We start from the raw sequence: 22397 nt of genomic DNA on the forward strand, positions 1-22397 counted from the left end.
GTATTTTAATATTTTTTTTCTTATTAACTATAGTAGTCTAATACTGTGTTTTTTCTCTTTTCTAGCAATTTTGACTGGAGCACCAGTCGGGCTTGGAAGCTCTAGTTCTCTAGGAGTGGGACAACAGTCCACCCCTAGCCTAAGCACTGTTAGTCAGATTGACCCCAGTTCTATAGAGCGAGCTTATGCTGCTCTTGGGCTACCCTATCAAGTCAACCAGATTCCATCACAGCCCCAGGTACAAGCAAAGAATCAACACAGTCAGCCATCTGGACAGTCTCCCCAAGGCATGCGGTCCATTAACAACATGAGTAAGTGCATCTTTCAGTCCAGAGGTGATACTGGTCAAATGTGTAAATAGCATGTATAAATCAGAATTAACCCGACTGTAGGCATGCTTCCTTTCCCCTCCCTGGCCCTGTCCCTGTACTTCTGTCTCTACCTCTGCTCTTCTCCCTCCCTACCTTTTGTCTCTTTCTGCTTCGTTTTTTACTAAATGATTTGGGAAATTGAGATTTTTTTTTTTAAGTTATACCATAAAGAGCACTCTTATAGTCCATATGCCGAACACAATTACTGCCAATGCTTGATACCTTTTTGATACCTTCCTTCTTCCGTCTCTTCATAGTTGAATTTGAATTTACAGACATTAGAACCTTTCTAATAATTTATCATCATATGTCTCACGGGCCTTTACCCCAAATGATCTCATTGGTCAACCCTAGGCATTCTTGTTTTACATTTGTTTTTTCAGACAGTATCTTTCTATATGGTCCTGGCTGTCCTAGAGCTTGTTATATAGACCAGGCTGACCTCAAACACCTGCCTCTGCCTCCCAAGTGCTGGGATTAAAGTCATGCACCACCACACCTGGCTAAGCTATTCTTGTTTTTAAACTGTTAAATTTTTGGTTTGCTGGAATGCCAGCAAGTGTTCTTTTTGGTTTTGGTTGCTGCCTGCCCTCCCCCCCCCCCCCGTGTGTGTGTGTGTGTGTGTGTGTGTGTGTGTGTGTGTATGTATGTGTATACATACTTATACACAATGTTTTATTGTTGTTTTTGTTTTCAGACAAGGTCTCTGTATAAACCTAGCTGTTGAGTAACTCAATTCACCAAGCTGACTTCCAACCTCTGAGCCCTTTGTCAGTCCTACTCTTTTCATTGGCTCTTAAGAGGTTGTCTTTTTTTCCTCCCCTTGCTTGTATGTCATTGTTCTACATACATACAGAGTCCAGAAATGAGGTGGCAGTACCCTGAAACGAAAGTTACCGATGTTGGGAACCACTGTGTAGGTGTTGGCAATCAAACCCAGGTCCTATTGGAGTCAGTGCTCTTAAGATCTCCAACCTCTGTTTTTAAAGGTGTTTTTACTTTCAGTATTTTTAAACTATCTTTATTTTATGTGCATCAGTGTTTGCTTACATATTTTTCTGTGTGAAGGGGTTGGATCTATGGAACTGGGGTTCCAGACAGTTGTGAGCTACCATATAGGTCCTGGGAATTGAACCTGGGTCCTCTGGAAGAATAGCCAGTACATGCTCTTAACCGCTGAGCCATCTCTCCAGCCCCTGCATTTCACTATTTTTATTTGTAAGAGTGTGTGTTTGTGTGCAAGCATGCTTTAGGGTCCACCCCCATGTTTATTTATGTGTGTCTACGTTTCCCTGTCCATAAGTGCATGTTAGTACATGTGCCCTTAGAGGTCAGAATTACTGAATTTTGAGTTAAGGTACTCGTTGTGGTGACTTTGTTTTTTCTACAGTTTCTCACTGGGACCTTCAGCATGCCCTTTATGCTCTGCTGACTACCTACAGTGTTCTAGAGACTGTGTTGTCTTCTCCTTCCCATCACTGAGATTACAAATACACATACTATATCATAGGTGGTGTGGAATCTAAGCTCAGAGAGAACTCCTTTTAGCATGGCATGCATTCTATATCAAGCCCTCTGGTCCTGTTTTTGCTTTTTAATTTTTTATTTATCTAGAATTTGCTTGTTTTTGTATTATTAAATTTCTTGGATTAGAAATTTGTATGATGGTGGGCTGTCATGTGTTAAGAACTGAGCCCAGATCCTCTTCAAAAACAAGTAGTTTTTACCTCTGAGTCAATTTTCCAGCTTCCATTTTTGTTTGTTTGTTTGTTTTGAGAAAGGATCTCACTGGATAACTCCAACTGTCCCAGAACTCACCTCTGACTTACAGAGATTAGCTTTCCTCTGCTTTCTAAATGCTAGGATTAAAAATGTCATGCCCCTGACACCCTGTTTTGAGGCAAGGTCTGTGTTTTCCTATTTCACTCTCTGCCGTATTGAGTCCATGTCTTCTTTATTAGCCTGGAGCTCCCACATTAGCCAGATTGACTGACCAATAAGGTCTGGAGATGATCCCTTTTGCCAGTAGGTGACATTGGAGCATCACCACAGCCATGTTTCACATACGTACATGAGATTTGGACTCTGGTACTCCTGTAGCAACACTTCACCAGCTGAGTCTTTTTTTCCAACTTCTGTGCCTCTTTTTTTTACTTCATATGTTAGTCTTTATATGTTGTTAATTGCATTGTTAATAACATGTAATAACTTTTTTCTAATTTGACATTTTTCTTTGTTTATGGTATGTTTTACAGTGGCCATTTTATTTGTTTTGCCCTAGGTGCTAGTCCTATGGGTGTAAATGGAGGTGTAGGGGTTCAGACGCCAAATCTTCTTTCTGACTCCATGTTGCATTCAACCATAAATTCTCAAAAGTAAGTTTGCACCCTGTGTTCCTTCAAATTCTTAAGAATTCCTTGAGTGTTTTATTTAGTTTTTTAAATTTGCAGGTAGATTTTAGGACAGGAATGAGCAGGATGTCCACGTACAGCCTTACTTGATGTTTGAGTAACTGAGTAATGTGCTTGGGTTAATCTATACCCTCCAAAAGAAATAGGGAGTTGCAGTGTGGAACCTCAAGTGCATTCATTCTTCAATGATGGGTATTATCAGAATGTATTGTGCACATGTATGAGGTTTCTTTTAATGTTGTTTTCCAGTTATTGCTTAATAGCTTTTGTGAAAGTTAACAAGTGTCCACCGTGTCTTGGATTTTAAATAAAGAACTCCTTCCTTCATAAAGAAATGTAATACTTTTCTTTACTGAAGTACATATACACAGTGTGTAGTCTCATACACATGCCCCTTACATAGACTCAGTCAACATTAATGGCAGTAATTACTGTTAGCTCTAATTAAATGAAGTCTATCTCCAGTACTTTTTCACTCACCAGTACTTTTTCACTCACGCTATTTTCTCTTTCATTTTTAAAGCCCAATGATGAGTGAAAATGCCAGTGTGGCCTCCCTGGGTCCTTTGCCAACAGCAGCCCAGCCGCCTAGTACTGGAATTCGAAAACAGTGGCATGAAGATATTACTCAGGATCTTCGAAACCACCTTGTTCATAAACTGTAAGTAAGACTGTGTATGGCATGTATCATTCATAAGAGCTGTGTCAGCTGGGTTGTGGTGGAGTGAGCACTCAATCCCAGCACTTAGAGGCTGAGGTTGACTACACAGAGAATCTCTGTCTCAGGGAAAAAAGTTTTCATGAAAATAATGCTTCTAGGGGACTGGAGATATGGTTCAGTGATTAAGAGCTCTAAACATTCTTCCAGAGGTCCTAAGTTCCATTTCCAGCAACCACATGGTGGCTCACAACCATGTGTAATGGAATCGGATGCCCTTTTCTAGTGTGTCTGAAGACACACTAGTGTGTTCTAGTATTCATACATTTAAAAAATTTATTAAAAAGACATAATGCCTCCAAAGTGTTGGGCATATTAGCACCAATGACGTTACTACTTTTGTGTAACCAAGCTATTGATAATTTACTTTGTATGTCTTTCTCTCTTTTGAGGAGGAAGCAGGTTGTGAGAGGGTCTCTATATATCCCAAGTTAACCTTGAATTTCTAATCCTCTCTTCTCCTGTGTACTTGGGGTTGCTGTGTGCATATGTATGTCATAATGACTGGCTTCTTAAATCAATTCTCTGCTTCCTTCTTTGTTTTTCTTAATTTTATTTTACAAGTCTTTCTTCATTAAAATATAAATTAATGTGCCTAGATCAGAATAACTATTTTTAAATTTACTTTAAATTTGTTATCTGATCATGATATGGCTCAGTTGGTAAAGGCTCTTGCTGTCAAGTCTACCCCCAGACTCACATGGTGGAATGGGAAAATTGACTCCTGAAGGGGTGCTTTGCTCTGGCCTTCACACTCACTAATCCCATAGACTGCACACATGAACAACAAACAGGTTGAATAAGAATTGTTGATTTTTGGGTCTAGCAGTATGGCTCAGTTGGTAAAATTTATATATTTTATGTATTTTGAGTATTCTGTCTTCATTTACAACTTACATACCACAGGAAGACCAAGAGTCAACTAATCTGGACCCTTGGGGGTTGAACCATCAAAGAGCATACAAGGGGTAGACCAAGTCACACCCATCCCAACATATGTAGCCGATTTGCAGCTTGAGCTTGCCTTGTCTGGCCTCAATAAGAGGAAGTGCCTAGTACTGGAGAGACTTGATGTATCACGTTAAGGGGATAACCAGGGGGGACTCCACCTTCTCAGAAGAGATGGGGAGGGGAGAATGGAGAGAATGGGAGAGGGGACGGAGAAGTGGGAGCAATGATTAGGATGTAAATAAAGAGAGAGAAAATACCCCAAAAACAACTCAAACATTTTAAGAACTCATAAAGAAAAGAGAATGCAAATTAGCTACTGTAAAATTTTCCAATTGTAAAGTTGGGTATGGTGGCCGCCATCTTTAATCTCAGTACTCAGCAAGTAGAGAGGCAGAAGAATCTCTAAATTCAAGGCCATCCTGTTTAACATATCCAGCAACAAGACGACTAAGACCCTACCTCAAAATAAACAGGTATCCACTATATTAACTCTTATTTCATTTAAAAATGTGTGTGAGGCTAGAGATACAGCTCAGTAGTTAAGAGCACTGTCTGTACTTCTAGAGCTCAATTTCCAGCAACAACATGGCCCGTCACAACATCTATGAATACATGGTGTGTGGATGTGATGCTAGACGGTGTTTGATCCACTGGAGCTGCCTGATATTGGTACTAAGAAGTAAACTGGATTCCTCTAAAAGAAAGGAGTCCAGAAAGTATTTTTATGAGGATACTTTTGATGATTACAATACCTTTTGACTATCACTATAATACTATAAGTATTCTGTGTTTTTGTATTGTGAATTTATGTAAAGCTGACATGTTACTACAGTGGGTCTATTTTATGTTCTAGTGTTCAAGCCATATTTCCCACTCCGGATCCTGCTGCTTTAAAAGACCGACGGATGGAAAACCTTGTTGCATATGCTCGTAAAGTAGAAGGGGATATGTATGAATCTGCAAACAATAGAGTGAGCATGTAATTTTTTTTCTTATCTGAAGTAGGACTGTTGAGTTTTAAATGGCTTGTCTTTGTAAGGCATGGTAGTATATGTGAATTTGAGGCCACATAGTGAGAGCCTGTCTCAAAGAAAACCCCTAAACATACTTCTATAAAATTATAATCTTGGGGTTTTTTTTATTTTTTTTGGTTTTTCGAGACAGGGTTTCTCTGTGTAGCCCTGGCTGTCCTGGAACTCACTCTGTAGACCAGGCTGGCCTCGAACTCAGAAATCCGCCTGCCTCTGCCTCCCAAGTGCTGGGATTAAAGGCGTGCGCCACCACCACCCAGCTGTGGGCTCATTTATTAATGACTTTTTGTTTGTTTTTGTTGGTGGTGGTTTTTAGTTTTTTTTCAAGACAGGGTTTCTCTGTGTAGCCCTTGTGTCCTGAAACTTGTTCTGTAGACCAGGCTATGCTCAAACTCAAATCTGCCTGCCTCTGCCTCACAGCCTGCTTTAGTTCTTGCCTATTGTTTATATGAAACCAATATTTGCTTACTTTATTTTTTTCTGTTACTCAATTTTTTTCTTCCTTTCTTGAAGGCGGAATACTATCACCTCCTAGCTGAGAAGATCTATAAAATCCAGAAAGAGCTAGAAGAGAAACGGAGGACTAGACTACAGAAACAAAGCATGCTACCAAGTGCTCCTGCCATGGTTCCAGTGCCTATGAATACTGGGCCTAACATGGGACAGCAACCAACAGGAATGACTACCAGTAAGTACTTTTAATTATACATAATAAAAAGAAAATAATGCATCCAATTTTTTAAAGATTTGAAGAATAGAACATTTCTGAATATGATAATTGGCATAAATTGATAATCTACAATTGTTTTTACTGCCCAAGGGAGCCTTTCAAATAGAAAATGTTTCTATTGGCTCTCTCTAGCATCCACTGTCTTGTGTTTGAAAGGTAGCCAGTAGGTTTTGGTATACCAACTATCTTCAGGGTTCACTCAAAACTTCACTAATTGCTTTTTATTATTCAAGGTTTGTTGTTGTTGTTGTTGTTATTTTAGTTGGTGGGCTGATTTGGTATGGTTTGGTTTTTGCTTTTAGTTTTTTTGAGACAGGGTATCTTCGTGTTCTCTTTCTATAAAGAGATACTGTGACCAAGACCATAAAAGAAAGCACATAACTTGGGAAATGTTTACAGTTTTAGAGGATTAGTCCATGATCCTAGTGGGAATTAAACATGTGTAGTATGGGAGCAGGAGTTGAGAACTTTACATTCTGATCCACAGGTGGAGAAAGATAGAGACAGACAGAGACTGGGTGTAGCTGTGCTTTTGAAACCTCAAAGCCAGTGACATACCTTCTTCAGGGAGACTACACTCATTCCATAAAGGCCATACTTCCTACTCCTTCCCAAGTAGTCCCACTCACTGGAAGCCTGTGTGGCTGTTTTCATTCGGACCACTGCATGGGGTCTCACTATGTAGAGCAGGCTGTCCTTGAGCTCAGAGTTCTGCTTGCCCCCGCCTCCCATGTGCTGGGACTAAAGGTGTGGACCACCACCTTATACTTCAATATAAACAGCTTCATGTTACAATAACATTTTACTGTATATTCTAAGGCTAAAGACAATTCATTTGGTAAAGGTATCATTTCATAGCATGTATTAGCTCTATTTCTCATTTAACACCATTCTGACCTGTTAAGTAATCATTCATATATATATATATGTATATATATATATATGACTATTATGAATTATTTAATTTATTTCCTGATGAACTTCTAGATTCTAAGTAGTAAAATACAGAGTAAGAAGTAGTTGCGAAGATTAACACAAGGTGCATAAGTTATGTAGTCTTTGTTGTGTTGAGGAAAACAACAGGGCAGGCAAGTGTGAATCTTAGCAGCTATAGGAGGATGGAACAGGAAGCCATGCCTTTGTCAGTGGAGGTCAGCAACAAAGACATGTACAAAGTGAAGAGAGGAGCTTCAGCAAATAAGTGTAGAAATCCAAAGTGCCCTGGGAAAGCATACTTTAGGCTTAAGTTTTTGGCTAGTTAACAGAAGGAAAACTATTGAAGTATGAAAGCTGGCAGGCTCTGTATAATGGAAGGTCTGCAAGCAGCTCTTGTTTGTTTGTTTGTTTGTTTGTTTGAGACTGGCTCTTAAATTGGACTTGAACTCAAAATAATACTTCTTTTAGTTTTCTAAGTGCTTGGTTAGAAATTTAAGTCCACCTTACCCAGAACAATAGAAACTGCTGATGGTGGTTGACTTGAACACACCATATAGAGGTCAGAGGACGACTTGACAATAGTCACTTCTCTACTTCTGCCCTGTGGATCCTGGGTATCAGACTCTGGTTATCTGGTTTTAAAAAAAGTACCTTTATTCAAACACCTGTCTTACTGGCCAGCACACTATTCTGTGTACCTTGTTGAAAGTGTTTAACTAGAAGATATAATCTAACAAGATACCACCACAAGTTATATGTTTTAATCTCATTTTAAGTTTTATATTTAAGAAGCATTTAAGGGTCTAGTATAATATGGAGGCCATTTCTTGAGATTCTTGCCTAGTTAGAGATTGTTTAAGCTATTATTAATACTTATTAATTTTGTTGTTTTTAAGAAACAAAAGGATATTTAACTCTTTGTATTTTCCACTCCAGATGGTCCTCTACCTGATCCATCTATGATCCGTGGCAGTGTGCCAAACCAGATGATGCCTCGGATGACTCCACAACCTGGTAAATATTGAAAGAAAAAAAAATACATGATTTTTTTTTTTTTTTTAAGTCTCTGATGAAGAGCAAAATGACTGTTGCCACCTTAGTTCTTGACTTAACCCAGTAGCAAGTCTCGTAATTTTCTGCTTTGGAAATTTGAAAGTTTCTTGTGGAAATCTTCCAAGAGTGAGAGAATTAGGTTGTCTGACAGGTCCAGGAGTACAACCCAGTAAGTAAGCAAGCATCTATTTAAAACCAACTCTGGAGTCAGAGGCAGGAGGATAGCACTCTTGTGAATTCAAAGCCTACCCGGTCTATATAGTGAATTCTAGACTAGGCAGAACTACATAGTGAAGCCGTGCCTCAAAAATGAACTAAAATGAACTAAAATAATAATACCAGTTTACTAGCTGTCAGTGAGCATTTGGGAGGCCAGGATCATGTGGTGTGGGTGTCTGAGTTCAGGCTGGCCAGCACTGCAGAGTGAGACTCTTTCAAAAACTTAATGTTACAAGTAATATATAGCATGTTGCAAAATTTAGTTCAGAAACTATCAATAATACTCCTGCTTTGGGCTAGAGAATTGGCAACAGAATTGGCTGCTGTTCCAGAGGAACGCCATTATGGCAGTTTCACAAAGAAACAAACTAATAAATCAAAAAATGTCCAATGGTGGTGCACATCTTTTTTTTTTTTTTTTTTTTTTTAAAGAACTATTTATTTATTTTTATGTGAGTACACTGTCATTGTCTTCAGACATGCCAGAAAGGGTCATCTGATCCCATTAGAGATGGTTCTGAGCCACCATATGGTTGCTGGGAATTGAACTCATGACCTCTGGAAGAGCAGTCAGTGCTCTTAACCACTGAGCCATCTCACCAGCCCTTTTTTTTTTTTTTTCAAGACAGGGTTTCTCTGTGTAGTCCTGGCTGTCCTGGAACTCACTCTGTAGACCAGGCTGACCTCGAACTCAGAAATCCGCCTGCCTCTGCCTCCCAAGTGCTGGGATTAAAGGTGTGCGCCACCACCGCCCCGCTTACTTTCCATTTTTTGATTCCAGACAGTGCTCTTAACTGATGAACTGTCTCTCCAGCCCTAGTGGTACACACCTTTAATCTTAATACTCAGGAGGCAGAGATAAGCAGATCTCTGTAAATTCAAGGACAGCCAGGGTTACATAGTAAGATTCTGGCTGGAAAAACAAACATATACATATATCCATATATGCATATATACATACATACGTGCATACATACATTGCCCTTGTTTAGCCGGTATGAATGAAACAAATTGATTCAGAGTTTGAATATTATTTTGTTGGTTCTGAGAAAATGAGGAGAATCTCATCTGAATTTATGTCTTTTTCTTAAATTCAACAAAAGTATTGAGATATAATATTTTACATGTATTCACAGGTTTGAATCAATTTGGGCAGATGAACATGCCACAGCCCCCTATTGGACCCAGGCAGCCCTCTCCTCTTCAGCACCATGGACAGTTGGCTCAATCTGGGTCACTGAATCCGGTTAGTTTTATCCTTTCTGTCTTTTTTTTTCTTTGTTACTATTTCAGGAAGCACTAATGTTCATACTTGTCTTAAGCAGAACACTTTTTAGTCCATGACTAAGGTATATGTTCCTGCAAGGTTTATGCAGAAGTCTGAGTACAGATTAAACAAATTATCTGTCCTTCCATGTGTGTTTTCCAGTGATCAAAGTCAAGGGTCTCAATCTTAGTGACAAGTGCCTTTTATCTCTGACACATCTTGACTACTTGAGGTCTTTTTAAATAATGTAGTTTTCTTATATTTGGCCTTTAATATTACATAGTTGTTATAGCTCAGATTGTATCTCGGTGAAGGAGCATTTATGTAGCACATGGAAGATTTAGTTGTCTCTTTAGCACCATAAAATAGCCCTCAATCCCAGTTAAGTAGACTGTATTTTAGAGATGAGAGTAAGTTTAGTTGTATGTCATCCAGGATTTCACTACATAGCTCTTACTGTTCTAGAATTCTTTATGAAAACCAGTCTGACTTCAAAGTCAGAAATCCTGTCACTGTCTGCTTCTAGAGTGCTAGGCTTAAAGGTGCGTGCTATCATGCCTGGCTAAATACAAAATCTGAAAAACATGGGAGAGCAGAAATTAATATACAGCACAGTTGATTTGTGCTGAGGAGATGTTGTGAAAGCTTAAGCAATTGAGTCCAGATCCCCAGCAGCCTGTAAAATCCAGGCGGTGTTGGAACACACTTTGAACCCCAGTGCTACAGTTGGAGATTTCTAAGAGCTCACTGGCTATCCATCCTAGCCTAAAATGTGAACTCCACGTTTAATGTGAGATCCTGTCTCATAAAAGGAAGTTGAGGACCCTGGGTATTTGCTCAGCTAATAAGAGAGTTGTTGCTCTTGCATAGAATTCTGGCTCAGTTATGCTAGCAACAGATCTAAGTTATATGATAACCCCATCTGACTTCCACGAGTTCTCGGCATGCATGTGGTGTACATATATACATATAAGTAACGTATACACATAAAATATATCATAAGAAAATAGCAATAATTTCTTTTTAAGTAAAATGAGGTGGAGAGTAAGTAGGTACATTTCTATTGCTATGGTAAAAATACCATGACAAACAGCAGCTTAAGGAACAATTTTATTTTGGCATATAATTTCAGAGGCTAGACATGTGTAATGACATGCAAGGTATGGCAGCAGGTGCACAAATCTGAGAGGCTACATTTCAGCCACAAACAAGGAGCAGAGTGTTCCAAAAAGAAGGGGGTTAATAAGTCTATAAACTCAATCCTCACCTACTGACATACTTTGTCCTACAAGGCTGTACTTGATAAAGGTTTTATAACAGTGCCCCTAGCTGAAGACCAAATTTTCAACTACCCAAGACTGTGGAGAGAGGTTTCTCACTCATATTACCATAGTTTCTTAATTCTCCATGTTTCCTTTTATTAAAGGTCTAGACTCATGTAAGGCAGTTTTAGAAGGGAAAAGTGGATCGGTCCCAGCACGTTTGCTGATCATGATTACCACATTAGCCAGTAGTCATGTGACTTTTGCTTGTTTCCAGCCATTTAGGTTTGTGCTGTTTCAGCACCAGTAGTGAAAACAGAAAACTCAGGCAGTTACTGATTTTTTTTTTTTTTTTCAGTGTGAAGAAAATACTCATTTGTTTGTTTCTTACTAGAGTTCTAGATATCTCCGAGGCATGTGTCTCTTCACCCTCTTCTTTCTTGACCTTATGTTTGGTACTTAGAAGCCTGTTGTTACTTGTTTCTCTTAGTTTTTAAGTAATTACTAGTTCTTTTACTTATATTTCTCCTCCTCAAACTATTGTCTTTTATTTTCTCTGTGCAAACATCTGGATAGCAGAACAAGAATTATTGATAATTACAGTTGGAGAATAATTGTAAAGAAGCATTTGGTGATTTATGTTTTGGCATGGGTTTATTTTATTTTATTTTTCCTCTCTTGTTTATTTTCAGCCTATGGGCTATGGACCTCGAATGCAGCAGGCTTCCGGCCAAAACCAGTTCCTCTCCCAGACTCAGTTTCCATCTCAAGGAATGAATGTAACAAACATGCCTTTGGCTCCATCCAGTGGTCAAGCACCAGTGTCTCAAGTATGTTTTTACTATTTAAAATGATGCTTAGTGTGCAAGTATAGACCCACGGGGCACACACATAGGACAACAGTATATACTCTACTCTCTCCTACGTTTATGTGGGGTCTGAGGATTGTATTCAGATTCCCAGGCTTGACAGGCAGACTTTCTTTCTTGCTGATAAAAGTTTTCATGAGAGATGTGCCATAGAAATAGTCTATTTTTTCTTCTGTTTAAAGACAGGTCTCACCATTTAACCTTGGCCTTTAACTCAGAAAACAAATCTTTTCAAAAATATTTATTTGGAGTTTTGATATTAGATCTCATGTATTTCAAGCTGGTGTGAACCTCACTGTGTAGCCTAGGATCACCCTGAATGTCATACACTTCTGCTTACCCTCACAATTCCCAATTGCTAGGATTCTAGGTTTACCTTATCATAGTTACTCTGTTTTGTACTTATAGTGTCTTGAGCAACAGGACAATGGTTTTGTAATATTAAGCTAGACATTTCAACCTTTCAAAAAAAATACTTTTTTGGTAGTATTAGGGATCAAATCTAGTATATGCATATGCATTGAAAGTATTGTACCTGCCGGGCAGTGGTGGCACACGCCTTTAATTCCAGCACTTTGGAGGCAGAGGCAGGCCAACTTCTGAGTTTGAGGACAGCCAGGGCTACATAGAGAAACCCTGTCTCAAAAAACAAAAGAAAATAAAGTATTGTGCTTTATGAACAAATCAGCTTAGGATAACACTGAATTTTTTTCAGGTAGTCTAAGTTTCAATTCATGATACTCCTGCTTCCTAGCAACTGGCTGGAATTAAGGCCTGTACTACCAGGACTGGCCAAAGATGAACGCTTAAAAGTAAAATTTTAGGGTTGTTAGAGATGGCTTTGAAGTTAAGACCACTTGCTGTTCTTCAAATAGACTCTTGTTCAGATTCCATCTTTGTGTCAGGTGTCTCACAGGTATCTGTAACTCCACTTCCAGTTGATATGATTTCCTCTTTCGCCTGTTTTCTAATCAGGCATGCATAAATTCTAACCCTATATGATTTTGAATGTTCCCCCTTTGAAAACTGATTGTGTTTAGGTATGCACACCTTTAATCCTTGCTCTAGAGACAGGCAGGTGCATGGATCTGTTAAGGCTAGCCAGGTGTACATAGTGAAACTTTATCTCAGAATGAAAAACATTTAGTATGGGTTTTTGTTTATACTCACTGTGTGTACTAAGTACTATATGTCCTGCCTTTGTAATACTGTATATTTTTCATTTTTACAGGCACAAATGTCCAGTTCTTCCTGCCCAGTGAACTCTCCTATAATGCCTCCGGGGTCTCAAGGGAGCCATATTCACTGTCCTACTCTGCCTCAACAAGCTCATCAGAATTCACCTTCTCCTGTTCCTAGCCGAACCCCTACTCCTCATCATACTCCCCCAAGCATAGGGACTCAACAACCACCAGCAACAGCAATTCCAGCACCTGTTCCTACACCTCCTGCCATACCACCTGGACCACAGCCCCAGTCTCTACATCCCCCATCTAGACAGACACCTACACCACCAACACATCTGCCTCCCCAAGTGCAGCCCTCACTTCCTGCTGCTCCTTCTGCTGACCAGTCCCAGCAACAGCCTCGCTCACAGCAGAGCACAACAGCTTCTGTTCCTACCCCAACAGCACCATTGCTGCCTCCTCAGCCTTCCACTCCAGTAAGTACATGTTGATTGGAGTGTCCTTAGAACAAGTTAAACTCCAGCAGTGTTTTAGGTTTTCTTTCTCATTGTTTTGTTTAGTTTTGCTCCCCATTTTGCTTTATTCTGTGTTCTAGGGCCTGAAGACTCTAAGGGTAAAAGAAGTATGTCTTCACAGTAATCATAAAAATATTCTGAAACAGATTAAGTTGCAGTACTGAGAAGTTAAACTAAAACATTGTGGGACTAATTACACATAAACACACAAGTCAGAGGACAACCTGTAGCAGTCGGTTCTCCTTTTCTACAATATGGGTCCCAGGGATCAAATTCAGGTTGTCAGACTTTGATAGCAGGTGCCTTTACCCAGTGAACCATCATACTGTCCCCAATTTTATTTTTTAATACTTTGAGTTTCTCTGAGGAAGTCATCTTTGGAACGAACACTAAAATTTTGGTAGCCATTCAGGTAAAACTAACCTGCCAGCATTGGCAAACCTTGTACCTCCCATTCTTCAGATGAGCTGAGTAGTAAAAGGAGTCACCAGTGGGTCCAGTGGCACTGCTCCCAACAGAAACGGTCACTGCTGTGCAGCTTAAAGTTAAACTCTGATTGAGCAATTGACAAACTTTTGTGTGCTTTTCTTTTTTTCCCCTTCAGCTTTCTCAGCCAGCTGTAAGCATTGAAGGACAGGTATCAAACCCTCCATCTACTAGTAGCACAGAAGTGAACTCTCAGACTATTCCTGAGAAGCAGCCTTCACAGGAAGTAAAAATGGAGGTTAAAATGGAGGCGGGTCAGCCAGAGCAAGCAGATGCTCAACCTGATGGTAAAAAGGAGGTGAGGTTCTATTAGGAAAGGAGATCTGTGGGTTTCCCTAGTGGAAAAAGTAAATAAATAAGGTGATGGTCATGGACTTATTCCCAGGGGTACGTCTGTGAAATACTGAAAGTTCCTGACTTGTCTTTCAGACTAAAGCTGAGGATGGTAAAGTAGAACCTACAGAAACAGAGGAGAGAGGCCCTGAGTTAAAAACTGAAGGGAAAGAGGATCTGGAAGACCAGCCGAGCACCTCTGCTACACAGTCCTCTCCAGCTCCTGGGCAGTCAAAGAAGAAAAGTAAGTAAAGGCACAGAAGATCATCCATTTGGTAAAATGCTTGTTTCATAAACAATCACGATTTGAATTTGTTTGCCCCAATTGTGTGGATACGCCAATTGTTTACACATCTTTAATCCTAGTGCTTGGAAGGCAGAGGCAGAACAATTTGAATTCAAGGCTAGCCTTGTTTACTACACAGCAAATTCCAGGTAAAGTTAAGTTAGATAGTGAGACCCTGTGTCATAGCTGAGCATTGTGATACACTTGTAATTTGACTACTGGGGAAGTAGAGATTGCAGGTTCCTGGAACTCGCTTGTTAATGAGTTCAAACTCTACTATGACTCCTTTTTCCCAGGGTTTGGGGATAGAGGATGGAGAGAGTTAAGAATCTTTAACAGCTTTTATAGAGGACCCAGATTTGACTCCCAGCAACCACATGGTAGGTTATAACTACTTGTAACTCCAGTTCTGGGGACCAAACACCCACATTGTCCTCAGGCTTTAGCACATAAATTCATTCAAACATAGGAACGCATAAAATGAAATATTAAATGTGAAAAACAAGGTTATTAACCTGAACAAAAACACTCATCTAATGTGGACCCTTGGTCTACAGACACAGAGAGACACACAGACATATGCACATGCAGCCATGCTGGAAAGAGTGTTGACTCCTGCAAATAGTTCTTTGACCTCTACAAATGTATTTGTGCACAGATACACAAATTCTCACTGAAAAATAATACTAATATAACTTAAATTTTTAAAATTATTATTCTCTTATTTACTGAATTCTTCATTGCTTGCACTCCATAATCGGACCTTGATGTATCCTTTTTCTTTCTTTCTTTTTTTTTTTTTTTTCTTTTTTTTTTTTAAGACAGTGTTTCTCTGTGTAGCCCTGTCTGTCCTGGAACTCACTCTGTAGACCATTCTGGCCTCGAACTCAGAAATCAGCCTCCCTCTGCCTCCCAAGTGCTGGGATTAAAGGCGTGCGCCACCACCACCTGGCTTAATCTCTCTGTATCCCACAACCCTACCTCAAACATCTTCCTGCATTATCATGCCTGGTGTTAGGAGTGCTCCCATGTCCAACCATACCAGTTCAAAGAGGGCATTTCTAGCTCTGCTTGACAGAACCCTTCTTTCCACAAACAGCTTTTAGACTGCTTTTTTTTGAGAAGTTTCTTCTTGTGTTTCTAGGAGCCTTTGATTTCTGTTTTTATTTGGCCAAGTTGATTCTCAATAAATCTGTAGCTGGAAAAGTAACTCAGCTAGAAAGGAATGGAACAGCTCTGTGTTACAGGAAGTGGTTAAATCGGAGTAGGAATTAAAATTAGAAAGTGAGCCCTTACTCAAGTTTCTCTGAGGACAGTGTCACTTTAGTGTTCTGGGATACTTCAGGTACTTTTAGAACCTTTAATGTGAATATGGTTTTAACATCCCTTTGTTCAGTCAGTAATTGATTTCAATGGACTCTCCTTAAAGTTTTCAAACCAGAAGAATTACGCCAGGCTCTGATGCCAACATTGGAGGCACTTTACCGGCAGGATCCGGAATCTCTTCCCTTTCGCCAGCCTGTGGACCCACAGCTTCTAGGAATCCCTGTAAGTATTTGGAACTTTTTTATTTCCTTTTAGATGGAGAAACAGCTTTATTAGCATGATTCGTGTTACAGAAGTTACTCTACTTACTGTGTACAAGTTTTAGCATTTTCATTGTTATACAACTATCACCATGGTTTTAATTCATTTTCAAAACTTCCCCAAAATAAACCCTACCTCCATTAAAATCACTAGTTGCAGTGCTCTGACTTCTCTAACCTTAGGGCTGCCTAATTCCTCTGGTGTCTTGTAGTTTGGCTTTTCTATTCTAGTGTTGAGAGTCTCACTAGGTGTGGAATGAAAGCTTAGCAAGTGCTCTACACTGACCCCAGGCTCCAGTACAACCGTTGAGGTTCTTCCATGTTATGTTACTGTGTCACCCACTGCTTCCTTTTAATCATATAATATTCAGTTATGTTGATATTACTGCATTTTGTGTATGTATTTGATTGGCAAGTCTTTGATTATTTCTAGTTTTTGGCTATTGAGAATATGACTTCTGTGAATGTCATTGTACAAGAAAGCACTGCTTTGCCTATTTGTTTAGATTTTGAAAGAGAGTCTTAATTTATACCCCCAGTTATCCTTGAACGTTTAGGTCCTGCCTTGGCCTTCATGCACTGATATTACAGAAGTGTGTAAATTTTTATGTTTTATGATTTATGTTTTTCTTTGGTATGTTAAGAGGTGCAGTTGTTGAGTCAACAACTTATTATCATTTGAACAGCTATAGATTATGGCAGAAAGATGAGTCCCTTGGTTCTGAAGATTTATTTATATTTTGTGTGTATGAAGTTTTGTGAGTGTACGTGTGTGCATGTGTTATCCTGGTTCCTTGGTCAAAAGAGGGTGGTGAATCCCCCTAGAACTGGCGTTAAAGATGGTTTTGAGCTATCCTGTAGATGAAGAAAGCTGAACCTATGTCCTCTGTAAGAGCAGCAAATGCTTTTAACTGCTGAGTCTCTTCCTCTATTTCAACCCTCAGATTTTTGGGTTTTGTTTTTGTTGTTTTTTGTTTGTTTGTTTGTTTTGTGGGGGGGGGGTTGAGACAAGGGTTGGGTTGAGGGGTGTGTATATATTCCTAGTTGGTCTGAAATTGACTATGGAGACCTGTAGAGCAGGTCATCTATCTGCTCTCTCCTAAAGTTAGTTTTGAAATGTTTGGAAATTGTCATGCACCCAGGTTGCTTGCAGTTTTTATTCAAAGATTTCCTGAGTATTATTGAGTGGATATGGTATTGGAGTGCTGTTCAGGGGCACAGTTTATTTAAGATTTTTTTCATGTTTTCCTGTTACCTTAGAACACTTAATTCTCCAGGATTTTTAGGCCTCTTCTAATACTTAATCCTCAAAGCCTCTTAATACATTAATAGATTAATACTTTAAAGAAGTGACAGGCTTAAGTCAACTCCTGAGACGTAAGACATATCAAGACGTATAACATTATGTGGAAAATTAATGATGATAATAGAAAGACACTCCCTCTTCCCTAAATACCTTGCTCATGAGTATGTGATGTGGTGTTGCTTATACTTCTAGGATTACTTTGATATTGTGAAGAGCCCCATGGATCTTTCTACAATCAAGAGGAAGTTAGATACTGGACAGTACCAAGAGCCCTGGCAATATATAGATGATATTTGGCTTATGTTCAACAATGCCTGGTTATATAACCGCAAAACTTCAAGGGTATACAAATATTGCTCCAAACTTTCTGAAGTATTTGATCAAGAAATTGACCCTGTCATGCAAAGCCTTGGATACTGTTGTGGCAGAAAGGTAAGAAGTAGCTTTCAGATCTATCTTAAACTTCTAAGATACCTAGAATCTAGTGATGACTTGGGCTAAAAATACTCTGCTTCTGACTTTGACAGAATCTCTGCATTTCTGTTCCTCTTCTCATGTGGTTGGAGGTCAAACAGATTATTGGATCACTTTACCAGTGCACTGCCAACCCTAACAGGCATTTTTTCTCAACACATGATAATGACTATTTAGAATTTGCTTTCTGTGAGGACTTTTATATATATATAAATAATATGGATTATATGGCAGAGCTGAGCCTTTAGTGTTAGTGACTTCTTGACTCATCAGACTAAGCTTATGGAGTAGAAGGTTTACTATGTCTCTATAGGTGCAGCTTGTTCTGCACATGATGTTTTCTTGTCCTCAGTGTAACTACACATGTTGCCTGTAGGTATCTATAGATGTGTGCACATATACCTGCTCAGCCTGATGAAATTGTGTAGTAAACTGCTGGTGGTTTTTATAAGTTGATATGGCCGATTGTGATTTCTCTAAGTGAGGGCTGAGTTGGCACTGGCTTGTTTCTGATTTGCCCTTGTGACTATTCTGCCTTGTACTTGAGGTCTTTGCACTCTTAAACAAATACTATCTTTTGCAGTTGGAGTTCTCTCCACAGACTCTATGTTGCTATGGCAAACAGTTATGCACAATCCCCCGTGATGCTACTTACTACAGTTACCAGAACAGGTAAGCTCAACCACGTGTGGACCATGGTCCATGTGTCCTTGTATATAGATATACATACAATCTAGACACATTGGTGCATGTGTGCACACTCTCTAGTGTGCAGACTTACACACATTGTGGTTCATGTTACCTGCTTGAAAACATCTGCATTGCGTACATTTTTTTTCTATAGTATTTCCTAGTTTCAAAAAAAAAAAAAAAAGCCAAAAAAACTAGTTTAAACAAGTTTTTGACCCTTATCTCATCCTAATTTCTTATTTTTGGATTATAATTAAAAGGTATTCAGGCCAATTAAAAACAAAGTTATCTCCCAGAGCTGAGGCCTAGCTAATTTGTAGAGCACTTGTCTGGCATACATGAAGCTCTGGGTTTGAGCTTAGCACCTTGTAAACGGGGTATAGTGGTTCAAAGCTATAATCCAAGTACTGGGAGGGTAGAGGTTCAGGGATCACTTGAGAGTTGTTCTTGGCTGGCTACATAAGTAAATTTGAGGGCAGCCTAGCTAGATGGCATGAGACCCTGTCTAAAAAAATAGGGAAAAAAAAAAACTATATGTATGTATATATAGTTTGTTTTTCTCTATGTAGACATGAGTATCTCTGCCATATTCTTCACTTACCCAGTGGCTATAATCACAAAGTTGCATACACTAATCTCTTGATTGTGAATAATTAATCTCTTGTTGGTAGTAATCAGCCTGCATTAGAGATTATTCTAGTGGTTCTTCTTGAACCTCTCCAACAGACTTGTACGTCTAAGCAGTGACTGCCCTGGCTTGTTCAACACTGCCAACACTGGCTCAGAGGTTAAGAGTAACCTCATGGTGGCTCACAACCCCTTGTAATGTAGCCGTGTCCTTCTTCTGGTTTTGCATGAGAACAGAACACTCACATACATTAAATAAATAATAAATCTTGCATGATGGTGGCAGTGCACACCTTTACTCCCAGCACTGGGGAGGCAGAGGCAGGTGAATCTCCAAGGTTTAGACCAGTCTTGTCTACAGAGAGAGATCTAGGGTGGTCAGGACTATTCAGAGAAATCCTGTCTCAAGGGGGAAAAAAGACATGCAATACACACACAATGTATATGTGTGCGAGCGCGCACAGTAATAGTAGCACCAGCACTGGGTAGTAAAAAATCAAGTAGTATGGGTCTAAGTGAAAGGTCTTTTATTTGGTGTAATCATTTGCTACTTGTGATCCCATTGAAATAGTTAATGCTAATATGTGCTTTGCGTTGGCTTTCTGCTTTGTGTTGTCTTGTCTTGCTTTTGTTTTTTGTTGTCTTGCAATCCCTCATTTCTTCGTTTGTTTTGTTTTTTTTTTCTCCCTCATGCTTGTCGTTGTCTGCGCTTGGCTTTGATTGCAAAAACACAAAAACACAAAAACAAAAAACAATTAAAAAAAAAAACCAAAAACCAAAACAAACCCATACTATGGGTCCCATAAATCTGCATCATTGAATGTCCTTGTCGCCGTTGATGACCTGCTCTCTGCTCCCGTTCCCCTCCTTGGCCTGCTGTGATTGGTGGCTTCGTTGCTTGGCTTGGGCTGTGTTGTGTGAACGGAACAGTTCACCCCAGTATGGCCTTCTTGCCGACAGGTATCATTTCTGTGAGAAGTGTTTCAATGAGATCCAAGGGGAGAGCGTTTCTTTGGGTGATGACCCTTCCCAGCCTCAAACGTAAGTAACTGTGTCATTTGGAATCTGCTGTTTTAATTCTCCCTTCTCACAGGAGTGTTCTCAGGCACGTTGGAGTTGTCTTATACTGTTGTCTGTCTAATAATGTATCCCGCCAGTCATAGGTTACTGTTGAAATTCATATGATTTTGAGATAAATTAGATACTGGTCTCAGTTTCCTTCTCACATAGAGGTACCTATACTTTTCTCTAGCTATTGGCTACTCAACTGGTTAGCCTAGATTCTGGGATAAGTGTTTTCTGAGCATTGGACAGTCATCTTAGTAATAATAATATAAGTACTTATAAAAGTATACCTTCTCTAATCTCAGACAGGAATCTAAATTTTAGGCTAGGACAGGGAAATGGGCTCAGATACTTTGGTCATCCTGATAAGCCTTTAGAAACAGTGATCACGAGAGGGTTTGTGTAATTGTGTTTAATGCCTTGCTTTTTTTTTTTTTTGACTATTTGTGTTATTGTATTGCTTGTTCCTTGACTATCTGCATCTATTGTATTGCTAGACCCTCAACCTAGATCTGACCTTATTACATGCATGTAATCAAAATGGTATAAAAGCATAAAGGAAGAGGGGGTATAGGATAGGGGGTTCTAGGGAGGAGGGGAAAGGGGTTGACATCTGTATTATAAATAAATAGCCAATAAAAAAATAAGTATACCTTCTCTTCTAAAAATTGAAAGGTTTGTACACGAGCATTTTATTATTAAGTATATTGAGTTTAAAGGAGGCTGGACTCATAATGCTCTTCTATCTTCTCTAGTAGGTTAACAGAATACCCCCAGTTAGTAGACTTTACTATATAGCTTTAGGTGAGCCTGCCTGGAGCTTAGTAATTTCATAAGTTTTTAGTGTTTAGTAAATGCTAAGAAAAATTTCAACACATGGCCTAAACTGTGAACTATTATTGTTAATCTCTTTAACATAGAGTTAGACACTATATTTCAACTAATTGGAGAATGCTTACATTGAATTTAAAATTCGTAGTGCTGAAAAGATAGTATTAGTGAAACAAGTCTCTGTGGCACCCTGGGTCATTTAGTTTATTTTATACAGCAGCACTCCCCCCCCCTTTTTTTTTTTTAATTTAATTTTTTGTTTGTTTGTTTAAGGTTTATTTATTTTATGTATATGAGTACACTGTAGCTGTCTTCAGACACATTGGGAAGAGGGCATCAGATCCCATTAGAGATGGTTGTGAGCCACCATGTGGTTGCTGGGAATTGAACTCAGGACCTCTGAAAGAGCAGTTAAGTGCACTTAACTGCTGAGCCATCTCTCCAGCCCAACACTTTCTTTTTCAATTACTGTTGAAATACAATGTAATAGCTGAAATACAGCGTAGTAGACTCTGGGTGCCCATGTAGAATGGATGCTGAGAACCTACAAAGAGACACTTGACTCAGAACCAGAGAAGTTGACACTAGGGAAGCCTTTCCTGCTGTGGGAAGGGAAGTCAGTCAGTTTTACCCTTGGAACCACAGAGTGGCCTGTTGGTTATTCTACACTTTAAATGAGTAAGGCTGTAAGGTTGGAAAGTATCGGATTTCCTTTCTGGTTCTGCATGTCTATAATGAGCCTAAGAGACTACATTTTTAAAAAGCTCCCATGTCATTCTGGGATGTTCTTGGCCTTTGGGTCTTCCATCAAGATCTTAGGACAATCAGGAAGGTGAATGAATCTTGAGACTTACTAATTTTTGTAAGATATGCTTTTAAATTTGGATGCTGTTTTATGGGGGAGTCAGGGATCCTGGGCAGTATGGGAAGTGATAGCATATAATACTATGAAATGAAAATGTTTTGTCCCTTCAAATTTAGTCTGAGATAACTGTAGGAACCTAAAGCATGCACTTTAGTCTCTGTTCCCACCCTTGATAAATACAAGACTTAAAACAAAACAAAACAAAACAAAACAGGACATGACCATCTGGTTCCTAAAACCAAACTCCCCTACCCCTGTAGGATGTCACTGTGTAGCCCAAATTGGTCTGTAATTTCAGATCTTTTTGCCTCTGAACACTGGGATTAGA

At 39.3% G+C, this 22397-nt stretch overlaps 1 protein-coding gene across 3 annotated transcripts in view; it reads left to right on the plus strand.

Moving 5' to 3' along the window:
• Positions 1 to 22397, plus strand: part of Ep300 (EP300 lysine acetyltransferase) — a 61581-nt gene that overhangs the window by 25003 nt on the left and 14181 nt on the right. For 2 of the 3 annotated variants that reach the window (XM_076911675.1, XM_034516595.2), the window contains 15 exons: positions 66 to 311; positions 2653 to 2746; positions 3306 to 3443; positions 5305 to 5422; positions 5996 to 6170; positions 8085 to 8162; positions 9557 to 9666; positions 11642 to 11779; positions 13050 to 13481; positions 14125 to 14304; positions 14436 to 14583; positions 16055 to 16173; positions 17710 to 17949; positions 18575 to 18663; positions 20269 to 20349. In XM_076911675.1, coding sequence (XP_076767790.1) covers positions 66 to 311; positions 2653 to 2746; positions 3306 to 3443; positions 5305 to 5422; positions 5996 to 6170; positions 8085 to 8162; positions 9557 to 9666; positions 11642 to 11779; positions 13050 to 13481; positions 14125 to 14304; positions 14436 to 14583; positions 16055 to 16173; positions 17710 to 17949; positions 18575 to 18663; positions 20269 to 20349 — 2386 coding nt within the window. The remainder of the gene's footprint in view (positions 1 to 65; positions 312 to 2652; positions 2747 to 3305; positions 3444 to 5304; positions 5423 to 5995; positions 6171 to 8084; positions 8163 to 9556; positions 9667 to 11641; positions 11780 to 13049; positions 13482 to 14124; positions 14305 to 14435; positions 14584 to 16054; positions 16174 to 17709; positions 17950 to 18574; positions 18664 to 20268; positions 20350 to 22397) is intronic. The other variant, XM_034516596.2, reaches the window with a different exon arrangement.

This window comes from Arvicanthis niloticus, chromosome 13, assembly GCF_011762505.2.
Source record: "Arvicanthis niloticus isolate mArvNil1 chromosome 13, mArvNil1.pat.X, whole genome shotgun sequence".
In the NCBI taxonomy this organism is placed as follows: Eukaryota; Metazoa; Chordata; class Mammalia; order Rodentia; family Muridae; genus Arvicanthis; species Arvicanthis niloticus.